The sequence below is a fragment of the Dromaius novaehollandiae genome, chromosome 25 (assembly GCF_036370855.1).
Source record: "Dromaius novaehollandiae isolate bDroNov1 chromosome 25, bDroNov1.hap1, whole genome shotgun sequence".
Taxonomy (NCBI): domain Eukaryota; kingdom Metazoa; phylum Chordata; class Aves; order Casuariiformes; family Dromaiidae; genus Dromaius; species Dromaius novaehollandiae.
The window spans coordinates 1,712,034-1,723,844 of record NC_088122.1 but is presented as its reverse complement, the minus strand read 5'-3'; the positions used below and the strand labels follow the sequence as shown (position 1 = coordinate 1,723,844).

Here is an 11,811-nt window from a genome sequence, read left to right as displayed (position 1 = left end):
AGAAACCGCCGCCCGGCCCCGCCGTTCCGCCGCGCGGCCCCGCCGCGGGGGGGCCCGGGGCGCCCCCAGGACCCCGCTGGGCCGCGGCCCGCGCCGGGCTGGGACGGAGCGGCCTCCCCCGGGGCGGCCTCCCCCGGCCGGTCCCCGCTGCCCGCCCCCGCGGCCCTAGCGGGGCTGGAGGCCGGAGGAAGGGGAAGTGCTGGGGCCCGGCGGCTGCGGAGGGCGCTGGGGTGAGCCCAGGCCCCGCGCCGGGGAGCGGGGGGGGTGTCGCGGCCTGCCCCGGGGCCCGGCCCGGCCCGGCGATGTCGCCGTTTCTGCCCCGTTTCTAACGCGTTTTCCGTGCAGCAGCCGCCCCATGGAAGGGGAAGCAGCGGCCGCTCGGCTCCGGCGGGCCCCCGCCGTCGGCGGGGACACCGGGGGGCTCCCGGGAGCGGCAGGAGGCGGCGCGGAGGGAAAAGCGTCTCCCGAGGAGCTGCCCGGCACCGGGGGCACCGGGGACACGGGGGGCACCGGGGACGGCGGCGCCCCCCCGGGGGGCTCGGGCCGCGCCGAGGGTGAGTGCAGGGGGAGACGGGGCGGCAGGCGAGGGGGGAGGCACCGAGCTGCCGCCTCTGGAAACCGGCGGGTGAAAAGCCCGGGGTGCCCCGGAGACCGGGGCGGGGGGGGGGGGTCTGGCTCCCCCGAGGTTTGGTCCGTTGCCTCTCCCCCCGCCGGTGCCCCCAGCCCCTAACCGCCAGCCTTGTTTTGCAGGTGGAGCAGTTGCCCTCCCGAAGCCCACGGCCGCCTCGACAGACGGGCAGAGGAGCAGCGCGGCCGCGGCCCTCGACAGTGAGTGTTGGGGAGCCCGAGGCTCTGGGGCGGCCCAGGGGCGAGGCTGGCATGGGAGAGCTCGCCCGCCCGGAAAGGGGTCTTGTGTCCCACCAAGGCGGCTGGAAAAAAAGCCTTTCGCTGCTGCCGGTCCCTGCGGTAAGGTGGCAAGGCCGAGTCCAGATCCAGACCTTGCTGCTGACTCGTGTCAGCAGTGAGAGGTCGCTGCAGCTCCGCGCAGTGGAACTGTGGATTACAAACGCTTTTCATGTGCTTTCTGGACTAAACTGTAACATTCTTTTTGGAAACACATCGAGATTTCCAAGTGGAGCTCTTTAAGGGTAGGAAAAACAAGGAGGAACCTCAGCACGTCCCAGCCTGTGCCCTGCAGTACGCTGTCACGTGTGATCATGCCACTAATGCAAGACCCATGCCTCCTGCCAGGCCCCTCCACAGGCAGCCGTTCAGGCTGTGTTTTATCCTCCCTGTTCAGCTGTTGTTCCCTGCCCACTGGTCAAACCTGGCTCTCCAGCCTCTTTGCTTGCAAGGGAACAATCCCGTTTTTAGAGGGCTCAATTTTTGCTAGGGACAGGAGGAAACAGCTCCAGATAAGGTGCATTAGGCTGACAGGGGCCATTGGCCACTTTTGAAGCTCTCAGCCTCAAGATAGTTTCCTTCCTACCTGCGTAGCAAGGAGACGCGCTCTGACTTTCCCTCTCTCTGGGACAGGCTTCCCCCTGCGGCACTCGAACACGCTGACGAACCGGCAGCGGGGCAACGAGGTCTCGGCCCTTCCTGCCACGCTGGACAGTGAGTATTGGGGGCTGCGCAGGGATGCGGTGGAAGCGGCCGCGGGAGAGCGGGGTGGGAGCCTCATTGTCTCCTGACGCCCTGGCGTTTTGCAGCACCCACGGGACGGTCTCTCGCCATGGGTGGCTGGTCCCACCAATGAATGGTGGGGGGGTGCTAGTTACCCACTGGGCTTTTTGGGGGCTGCATTTACCTCTGCCCCAGACTTGGAGGGACTCGCAGGTGCCCTGAGTCCTGCCGGGCGCAGGAAAGGTCCGACCGTGGCAGGATGGAGCAGGGGGGCTGCCCGCAGACAGGGTGCTGGGCTGGGGAAACACTTTGTCCTGATGGTTTGACTCCTTCCATCCCCCAGCGCTGTCCATTCACCAGTTGGCTGCCCAAGGTGAGCTCAGCCAGCTGAAGGAGCATCTTCGGAAAGGTACGCGTCTCCTTCGGCCTTGCCTAGACTTTCCCCGGTGTTAGTCTCCCCGTGCAGGCGGCCACCGTGCACAGCCGCTCTCTGCTGCAGCAAAAGGGGATGTGGGGGAGTAGCAATGGGTTGGGTTTCCACCCCAGATCACGTAGAGTCCTGCCAGGTCGTAACGCAGCCTTTGATAAACCCTTGGTTTAGTTTTACAGTTTTTGCTGGGTTTACTGGGAGACAGGGAGCAAGGGGGCTTTGTCCTACCCACATAAGATGCTTTGCCTGTGTTTGTGCAGGCGAGAACTTCGTAAATAAACCTGACGAGAGAGGCTTCACCCCGCTGATCTGGGCTGCTGCCTTCGGAGAGATCGAAACGGTCCGTCACCTGCTGGAATGGGTAAGGGCACGCGCTAGCGCGGCATCGGGGTCAGAGGAGACCTCCCAGCCCCCAGCTCCTGCCCGAGAAGTCCAGTAACGTCCTGGCGCCATCTCAGCCGACCTCTTCCCGTGGCACTGAACAGGAAGACACATTTGCAGAGCTAATGGCTCAGACGGTTGCTGTCGGACGCAACTCCCCATCGGGCTGTGGGCTAATTCAGGAGCATGAACGAGCCTTATCTCATAGCTAGCAATAACTGTTTGTAATTAAATATCTGCTTTTTGGTAATTTGAGATCAGGCTTATCACTTGGGCCCTGTAATCCGCCAGCAAATGTGCTTGCTGAGGTGCTGTCGCAGTTAATGTACTCACTGCTGCATCGTCCTTGAGTGCCGGGCTGGCAGCCGGGGGCTGTCCCAGGGCTGGGCAGGAACCAGATCCCCCCCCCCCCCATCCTGGATCCAGATGCTTCCCAAAGCTCAGTCCCACACCCGTCCACGTGTCCGTGGATCAGCGAGTGCTCACGCCACGTAAGCGCTGCCCAAACACTGGCTTCATTGCTGTGTTAGCAGCAAGACTGCAATTCATCACCAGAGAGACAAGTAGAAGCCAAAATAGGCAAGGTGATGCATTGATAAAGGATATAACGAAGGCCAGGAGAGGTCCATGGCTAGCAGGGCTCAGAGGGCTGGGTAGTTTTTCTAGATAAATCAGCAACAAAGAGACCCAGGCCATTGTACAAGCCTCTAACTAGACAGGGCTGCTAACGCTGTTACTAGTGAGGGGGAAGAGGGCTCAGTGACAGGAACCATCGGACTTAATTCACTGTGCTGTCCCCAGGGCGCTGACCCCCACGCGCTGGCGAAGGAGCGGGAGAGCGCCCTGTCCCTGGCCAGCATGGGCGGCTACACGGACATCGTCATCATGCTGCTGGAGAGGAACGTGGACATCAACATCTACGACTGGGTGAGTGCCGCTGGGCCCAGGCTGCCACGGGGACCGCGCCAGCCCTGGGAGTGACACCAAGCCCAGCACGGGGCTCCGCAGAGCTCATTTTAAAAAACAGCAGCGAGTCCAGATTGCTGCTGCTCTGCCTCCTGCTCTGAGCAGTGCCTCTCTCCTAGCTGCTGCTGCCCAGGCTTGCTGTGCTCATTTGCACACTCACATGGTTGTTTAAAGAAATTAATCTGGATAATAATTTTAAATGGTTTCCTCAGTTGCTCATGCTGGTGATTTTACCAGCCGCAAGGAAACCGTGCTCATAAATTCAGGTTGTCCTTAAAATAATACAGAGTTATTGTATTACATACAGAGAATCAGGGGATAAAACGTGCACAGAGCCACTCTGCAAGAAAACACCCAGCCTGGAGCCGGGAGGGGGGGGAAAGGGGAGCAAGCAGCTCTGGGACCTACCACCCTGGGAGAAACGGGGCAGGACAGCGGAGAGGGCTGGCTGAGCCGAGCCAAGCTCGATCGATACGTGGCTCCCACGTGCTCGCCCTGCGAATTCGAGGGCTGGGTGAGCGCAGCCCCGCGAAGCCAGCGCTGACGGCGCCTTCCCTTTCCCTGCAGAACGGCGGCACCCCTCTGCTCTACGCCGTGCGCGGCAACCACGTGAAGTGTGTCGAGGCCCTCCTAGGTAACGGGGAAGATCCACGCTTAGTCCTTGGCCTCAAATTGCTGCTTGTGGGTAACCGCCTCGGGCGGAGAGAGCGCAACACACCCGGGGGGAGAAACTGAGCAGCTGGGGACGTCATGGGGCACCGGCCCCTTTCGGGGGTCCTCTTGCCCCGTGCCTGCCCCGGAGGGGACGTCACATCGGCAGCGGAGCCCTGATCTCCACTGCCTGCTTGCAGCTCGTGGCGCCGACCTGACAACGGAGGCAGATTCTGGCTACACCCCCATGGATCTGGCTGTGGCCCTGGGACACAAGAAAGGCAAGTGTCCGCTGCGTGCATGGCAAAGAGCCCGGTTTTCCCTCCCTGGAAAAGGCTCCAGGCAATTCCCAGCTCCCAGCTCTGCCTGGGGCTTTCCCTGACCTTCTGCCACAGCTCCCTGCTCTGCCACCCAGAGAAGCTGAGCCAGAGAAATCAGTGTGGGTCCTGCTCCCCCTCCCAAACCAGAGGTGTGCTGCAGAGGGGGCTGGGGCAGGGGAGCTGGCGACAGGCCCCTGGAGAAAGCAGTTTCCCTACCTTCCACTGGAAAACAGGAGCAAAATGGTGACCAACCAGGGGATGTCCTACCCGTGGCGATGTTGGCTTCTTTAAGGCTTGGCTTCCCTGGGTTTCATTTCTCTCCCTTCTCTTCCCTGCCTTAGTCCAACAGGTTATTGAAAATCACATCCTCAAGCTATTTCAGAACAAGGAGCTGGAGTGACGCGGTTTGCGCTGCATCGCTGCGACGCCAGCGCTTCTCTTGGCCGATGCGAAGGCTCTCCTCTACGAGGACAGCGGCCTGACCCAGCGGTCCCAAAATGGGCAGAGGAGTGATGCTTCTAGCAAGGAGCATGTGGAGGAGGCAGGGAACCGCCTGCCCTGGGCGGATTGACGCCTCTCCCGGAGGGCGGCACGGCCGCAGCGCCTCGCACCCGGAGGCACGAGTTCCTTGGGGCAGCTGCATTTCTGCTCTGTCCAGGCTCCGTTGCTTTGTGCGCGCAGGTATTCAGGTATTGCATTTTTGGAAGTAAACTCTGAAGCAGCTGTGTGAAACCCTGTCTGTTGCCTTGGCAGCATCCCACCCGCTGGCCACAGCAGCCGGTCCCTGATCCCAGCACCAGCTACTAGGGAACCGCAAGGGGAACTGGGCCAACCGAGCTCTTCAAGGGCTGGGCCTTCCCGGTGCCCTGCTGCTCCTCTCTGGAGCTCTCTTTGAAGAGCGAGGCTCCATCTTAATGCCTGTGAACTTGCCAAGCCCTCCCTGCACGCCGCGCTGCTAGTGAGCCGGGGAAATATCCGTAGGCAGGAGCAAAACCCAGCAAGCACCGGCGGGAAGCATCGCCCTGCCAGCCACGAACAAAGCACGGCCCAGGCCGCGCGGCCGGCACGCTGCAACCCACGGCCGAGCCCTGCCAAGCTGGCGAGCAGCTGCTCCGGGAGGGGATTTGGGGGGTTATTAGAGTAGGCGAGAGACAGGCAGAGCCCCGCAGCACGCAGCGGGAGGCAGTTTCTCCTCCTCTTCTCTGCTCCAGCCACGTGATTGCATCGTGAAGCAGCAGAACTGAGCCCAGAGCCTAGAGCTCACCCGTCCAGGGATGCCACTCACCCAAGGAGCAGTCAGGAGGGTGCAGGAGGCCACAACCATTTATTCAGCCGCTCATACGGGCTCTGTCCTGTAGCAGAGGCCCCAGGCTGGCTTGCGAGTCCAGGCACGTGGCTTTGTGCACTGGCCTCCCTCTGTCACAGCTGGCCATCCCGCGGGGCAGCAGGGTCCCCCTCCGCCAGCACCTTGGGGCACACGTGGGGCCAGCATGTCCCCCCGGCAGGGCTCACCGCCCCACGTCCCCGCGCAGGGCAGAGCCCCTGGTGACGGGCTCTGCGGGGGCCCCGGCGGCCGGGGAGCGACCCAGCCCACGGTGCCTCGCCGCCGCCCTAGAGCCGCTGCCCCAGCACCCCGAGGTGGTACACGACCAGCCTCCCAAAGAAGTCAGTGCTGTTCTCAAAGGTGATTTTCAGCTTATCCAGCACCGTCTCTTCCACCTGGAAGCTGTGCGGAGCGCGTCAAGGAGGAAACGGGCAGAGGGATGCAGCGGCACGCGGGAGACCCGCTCCGAGCCCGCAGGGCTCGCACACGGCATGCCGCCGCTCCCAGATTCGCTCCTGCCCCACTGAGCTGCTTTAGCTGTAGCGAGGGCCTCTAAACCGCGGCTCAGACGCCAGCCCCCGTCCCTCCGCGGCTGCGGGTGGCTTTGAACCCCCCCCGCCAAGCCACCCGTCCCAGCCCGCGGCAAGCCAAAGGATATCTGCAGGGCATTGCTGTCCTCGGGGTACACATCGGATATTTTCACCAGTTCTTCGCCCGTCCTGCAGCCTGCGGAGGGCAAAGGTGGAGGCAGCCGCGTGGCGGGGGAGCCTCTGCCGGCCACGCTGGGGCCCGGCTGCTGCGTCTCAGCCGCCCCAACGAACCCCCCGTGCAGGGAGCCGGGTGCGAGCGGCGCCGGCACCCACTTCCCTGCCTCCCGCCTCCCCTCACCAGGCTTTCGGGTGCAACGCGGGAGCAAAGTGCCCCGTCCTGACACAGGGACCTGCTGGGTCCAACCCAGGGCGCAGCCCCCTTGTCTGGCCCGGCTCCCGCATCCTGAATTTGGGCCTGCGGAAACCCGCAGGCATTGTAGCGGGTTTGATAGCTAACGGATCGGGATGGGCAGCTGGCAAGGCGTTTTCCAGCCTGCAAACGAGGGTCCTGGAGGACCACAGGGCCTCCCCATTCACCCCCCTCTGCTCCAGCCTCAGCCCCTCCAGCGCTTTGGGAACAGTTCCCAAATACCTCCAGGCTCCGCAATGAAAAGCTGCAGGATCCCGGTGTGGGTAAGAGGAGGGGAAGGCGCCGCCCGTCCCCAGGCAGCTCCTCACCTTCCAGCGTGCACAGCCGGCTGGAGAATCCCCCCTGGAACTGGATGTGGAGCCGCGAGACCTTGACGGTGCGGGGGAAATCCAGGGTGACCCACTGGGACGGGCCCTAAAGGCAGGAACGGCACCAGGGCTCAGTCCCCCGGTCCCCGCCGGGCTGGGAGCCCGGAGCCCCCTCGGCACATCCCGGCCCGCGCGCGGGCACAGGGCGCCCTCCGGCCCCCCCCGTCCTCGTCCCCCGACCTGGTCCGAGTTCCAGCACGTCTCCTCGTTCGCGTCGAACATGTGCTTCTTCCCGAACTGCTTCACGTCCCGGTTGAGCACGGAGCTCACCCTGCGAGGCCACGCGTCACATCCCGGGGCCAGCGACGCAGGGGGCCGGGGGCACCGGGGGCAGCGCGTGGCGCCCAGGAGGGACCCGCGTGGGTGACACGGTCCCCTCGACTCACCGTGTGGCAGTGTCGGCGCAGATCAAGGGCACCTCGGGCATCGCTGCGCGCGACCCCGCTGCCTGCGGAGAGACGCGGGTCGGGGACCGGGCCACGGAGCGTGGGGGGGGCCTGGGCTGGGGACGCAGGTGGGGTTGGGGCACCTGGGCAGGGCTGGGGACACCGGGATGGGGTTAGGACACCCGGGCAGGGTGGGCTCGCCTAGGTAGGGCTGGGAGCACCTGGGCAGGGCTAGGGAATCCGGGAAGGATTAGGGCACCTGGGCAGGACGGGGAGACCCGGGCAGGGCTGGGGGCACCCAGGTGGGGTCGGGGCACCCGGCGGCCGCCCCCGCGATCCCGGCCCCGGCCCGCGCCCATCCCCGCGGCTTCGGACCGGAGCCGCCGCCGCCGCCGCGCACTCACCACCCGGCAGCGCGCAGGAAGCGGCGGAACTGCTTCCTCGGGGCCCAGGCGTCCGGGAACGCCCTCCCCGCACAGCGCCCCGCCCCCCCCGCTCCAGGGGCCCAGGCGTCCGGGAGCGCCCTGTTCCCGCTCCCGCCCCGGGGGGGCGGCCCTGAGCTCCGCGCCGCGGCCCGAGCGCAGCCGCGGGCAGCGCGGGGGGGGCAGCGCCGGCTCGGTGCCCCCGAACCGGACCCGGTTCGGCCCGGCGCCCTCCCGCAGCGACGCTCCAGATGGCGCTGGCGGAGCGCGGCTCGCCCGGCGCGGGGCACCGTGCGGGGGTGTGCGCAGCCCGGCCGCCCACGGCCTGCATGTGCCGGGGCACCGCACATCTGGGCGTCCCTGCACATCTGGGCGTCCCTGGACACACGAGCACCCCTGCACACCTGGGCATCCCTGGACACACGAGCATCCCCGCACACCTGGGCATCCCTGCACATCTGGGCATCCCTGGACACACGAGCATCCCCGCACATCTGGGCATCCCTGCACATCTGGGCGTCCCTGGACACACGAGCATCCCTGCACATCTGGGCATCCCTGCACATCTGGGCGTCCCTGCACACCTGCCCTGGTGCAAGGCACCAGCACAAAGCGCGAGAAAGTCCAAGAAACCTCTGCTTCCCCAGCGCTGCCTTTGTGCCGCCGCTTCTCGGCAGAGGCAGCGCGGCCGCGGGGCCCAGGCGAACCCGGGCAGCGCTTGGGCAGCCCGGCTACTGCGCCGTGCTGTGCTGGGTGCCGCAGCTCCCCGGGGGGGGGGAACGGGTGGCGGGGGGGCTGAGCAGCTGTGCAAGGAGGGGTACACACCCGTGTGCACGCAGCGGCTGCTTAAAATGAGCCTTCCTGGGCAGCTGGTGCCTTTGTGCTTGCCCGCGGTCCCTGTGCTTTTGGGGACGTGCCCCCCCCGTGCTCCGCGCGGCAGCTCTGCCCTGGTCCCGCGTCTCCGGCCCCCCCGCCCACTGCCTCCCTGGGGGGGCGGCAGAAGCCGACCCGGAGGCCGGCCGGCACGGTGTGCAGCGCCGCACGCCTCCCCGCCCTCGCCTGCCTGCGTGAGTCACGCCGGCCGCGCCGCGCTGCCCGCGCTCGGGCGAGAGCAGAAATCAAGCCAGCCGAGGCCGCACAGCCTTCGCCTCCCCCTCGCAGCGCGGCTCCGGCGGCGGCTGCCCGTGGGCTGCAGGGCTCGCACCCCCGCCGGCCTCGGGGTCCGGGCCGTGGACCCCCGGCTGGGGCTGTGCACGCACACGCGGCCACGGCGCGCACGCGGTGACACACACTGCACGTGCAAACACACGGTGACACAGCCCTGTGTGCACGCAGGGACACACAGGTGCATGCACGGAGCAACACACAGCTGCACACGGTGCATGCACACGATGACATGCACGTGCATGCACGCAGTGACACACGGCGTGTGCAATGACACACACGCACGTGCACGCACGCAGCGACACTTTGCCTTGGAAATTGGGTCAAAACCGCAGGAGCCTCGGTTGTCGCTGGGCTCCTCGGGGCAGGGCTGTCGCTGGTGCCGCGGGGCCGCCGGGGCATTGCCCACCGCCGCCGCGACCGCGGCTCCTCCGGCTCCCGCCGCCCCGTCTCCTCCCAGGCCGCAGCCCGGCGAGGGCGGCTGCAGCAATTTGGGCCCCCCACGCCCCGATGCTGCCGTGCTGGTGCAAAAGGCCGCTCCGGCCCTGGCACAGCGCTCTTCGGCCTCCACGTCTTCCTCAGCCCGCGCGGGGCTCCTCTCCCTGCCGTGCTCCCGAGGAAAGCCATGTCTGGCGGGGGCCTGCACGGGAGCTGCCCGCGTGGCTCCCCCTGCACCCGCCGGCCGCCGGGATGCTCCGCGCAGCTGAGCCCTTGCAGCGGCCGCTTCCCGCTTCCCGCGGGAGCACCATGGGATGTGGCTCGGCACCGCGGCCCCGCTCCCCGGCACGGGCCCTGCCTCGTCCCTCTGCTCCGCGCCAAATGCAGCGGCTCCCAGCAGCTCGTCATACTGGGAAGGAGCTGGGCAGCGCAGGGGCCGATTCCTCCCTGTGGAAAGCGACAGATGAAAGGAGATCATTATAATTATCTTATTACGAGCGTGTCGTTAAGGGCGCAAAGCGGCGTCTCCTCGTAGCGGGGTGGCAGAGGCCGGGCTGCGAGGGCAGCGTGCCCGGTGCCGGGAGCGGGGCTGCGCCCAGCTGTGGGGCAGAGCTGCATGGCCAGGACCGGGCTGCAGCGGGATTCCCAGGAATGGGCTGCGGTAGGATTCCTGGGAAAGGGCTGCGGCGGGATTCCCAGGAATGGGCTGCGGTGGGATTCCTGGGAAAGGGCTGCGGCGGGATTCCCGGGAATGGGCTGCAGTGGGATTCCTGGGAAAGGGCTGCAGCGGGATTCCTGGGAATGGGCTGCAGTGGGATTCCCAGGACCGGGCTGCGGTGGGATTCCTGGGAATGGGCTATGGTAGGATTCCTGGGACCGGGCTGCGGCGGGATTCCTGGGATCAGGCTGCGGCATCACCTTGACCTTCCCGGCAGCTCTGACCCTGCTGCCGAGGGCGCTGAGCCGGTGCCGTCGCTCCCTGGGGACCCGCTGGCGGGAAGGGACCGCGCTGCGCCCCGGGTCCCCGCGGAGGTGGCAGGGTCCCGGCGGAGGGCGAGGGAGCCGGTCCGGCTGCCGGGAAGCGGAAGGGGGAAGGGAGGGAGGCAGTTGCCATGGAAACAGAAAATAAAATCAATTCGTGCTGCCGGCGGGTTTGGAGGAAGCTGTGCCCGGGGGGGGGGGCCGGGCACCGCTGCCCCCAGGGCCATCGCAGACGGGGGACATGCCAACCGCCGCGGTGCCCCGCGGGCTCCCCTCGGCCCCGCGGACGCAGGACGGACGGACGGACGGACGGACCCTGCAGATCACCAGGGCGTGAACAGGGAGCGATGAAGCAGAAGCAGCTCGAGGGCACGGGAGCTCCGGCACCCGCAAGCGGCAACGCCGGGCACCGGCTGCCCGGCTCGTCCCCGTCCGGCGGCCGTGGCTCCGTCCGTCCGTCCGTCCATCTGTCCCACCGCGGGGCCCCCCCCCACCAGCGCCCCGAGCGCCGGCCCCAGCTGCGGGAGCAGAGGCCTCATTACGGAGCCGGGCCCCGGATGAATGCGGCAGCTCTCCCGGAGCCGGCTTCATTAGCCGGCGGGAGACCTGAGCGGAATAACAAGCGCGGCCGCGGGGCACGGGACGGGGTCCCCACGCCGCCTCCGCCTCCGCCGCCTGCCGCCGCTCGGCACCGCGGCCCCCCCGGCTCCCCCCACCGGGGCACGCGGCAGCTCGGAGCGGGACCCCACGGCGTCACCCCCGCTCGTGGCCTTCTGCAGGGGGGGGGGAACCGGCAGAGACCTGCCAAACTCGTGTCACGTGTGGCTCCCGGCTGCAGGGCCCGGGACCCGCAGCCGCCCTCGTGGGCCTCCCCGGGGCCGCGCGGCCTCCGCCCCGGCGCTGCCAGGCCTCCCCGTGCCGCAGCAGACCCCGGTGCCCACCCTGCGCCCCCGCCAGCCCCCGGGACCACCCCGGCCGCTCGGCCCTGGCACAACAAAGGGAAAAGGGGGTGGAAAACGGGAGGGAGGGTCGTCACGGCAACGCTGCTGCGGGATTTCACCGGAAAGCTGCGGCGGGGACGCAAAAGGAGGCATCAGCCCTGCTGCCCCGGCAAAACCGGGAGGGAAGTCGCCAAGCTCCCGGCGCCCCGGGCACGGGGACGGGGATGGGGACGGGGATGGGTGCTCCTGTCCCATCCCCGGGTGCAAAGGGGACACGGGCGGGCCGGGGGCAGCGATGGAGCCGGCACCCACCCGCATCCCGCCGTGGCTCCCGGCTGCCGCCTGCTCGCCGGCCGCGGAGCAGCTGCCGGCGCGGGGACCCGCGGGGCGGGGGGAGGCCGCTATTAAATCCTCATCCATAAGCCGCTGCCTGGTGTCTGTTATGACATTTAT

The 11,811-nt window shown here is 67.3% G+C and overlaps 2 protein-coding genes across 7 annotated transcripts; one reads left to right on the top strand and one right to left on the bottom strand.

Annotated features, from left to right (window-relative positions):
* The first annotated feature begins 8 nt into the window (after positions 1-8).
* On the top strand, positions 9-5,106 carry RFXANK (regulatory factor X associated ankyrin containing protein). Of its 4 annotated transcripts, none has more exons than XM_064497495.1 (11): positions 9-230; positions 349-554; positions 751-828; positions 1,537-1,617; positions 1,970-2,035; positions 2,317-2,417; positions 3,239-3,364; positions 3,971-4,037; positions 4,255-4,335; positions 4,470-4,617; positions 4,716-5,106. In XM_064497495.1, exons 2-11 carry the CDS (start codon positions 356-358, stop codon positions 4,729-4,731), a joined length of 963 nt encoding a protein of 320 aa, XP_064353565.1. In that variant the 5' UTR covers positions 9-230; positions 349-355; the 3' UTR covers positions 4,732-5,106. The 4 variants fall into 4 exon arrangements, with proteins under 4 accessions (XP_064353565.1, XP_064353564.1, XP_025972410.2 ...); XM_064497494.1 differs by having other exon boundaries at positions 346-554; XM_026116625.2 differs by lacking the exon at positions 4,470-4,617 and having other exon boundaries at positions 9-554.
* A 573-nt stretch (positions 5,107-5,679) lies between these two features.
* On the bottom strand, positions 5,680-7,900 carry NR2C2AP (nuclear receptor 2C2 associated protein). Of its 3 annotated transcripts, none has more exons than XM_026116626.2 (6): positions 7,817-7,900; positions 7,413-7,474; positions 7,207-7,297; positions 6,967-7,072; positions 6,357-6,424; positions 5,680-6,102 (listed from the first exon to the last, which is right to left on the bottom strand). In XM_026116626.2, exons 2-6 carry the CDS (start codon positions 7,451-7,453, stop codon positions 5,986-5,988), a joined length of 423 nt encoding a protein of 140 aa, XP_025972411.2. In that variant the 5' UTR covers positions 7,454-7,474; positions 7,817-7,900; the 3' UTR covers positions 5,680-5,985. The 3 variants fall into 3 exon arrangements, with proteins under 3 accessions (XP_025972411.2, XP_064353578.1, XP_064353579.1); XM_064497508.1 differs by having other exon boundaries at positions 7,672-7,886; XM_064497509.1 differs by having other exon boundaries at positions 7,788-7,886.
* Positions 7,901-11,811: the final 3,911 nt, after the last annotated feature.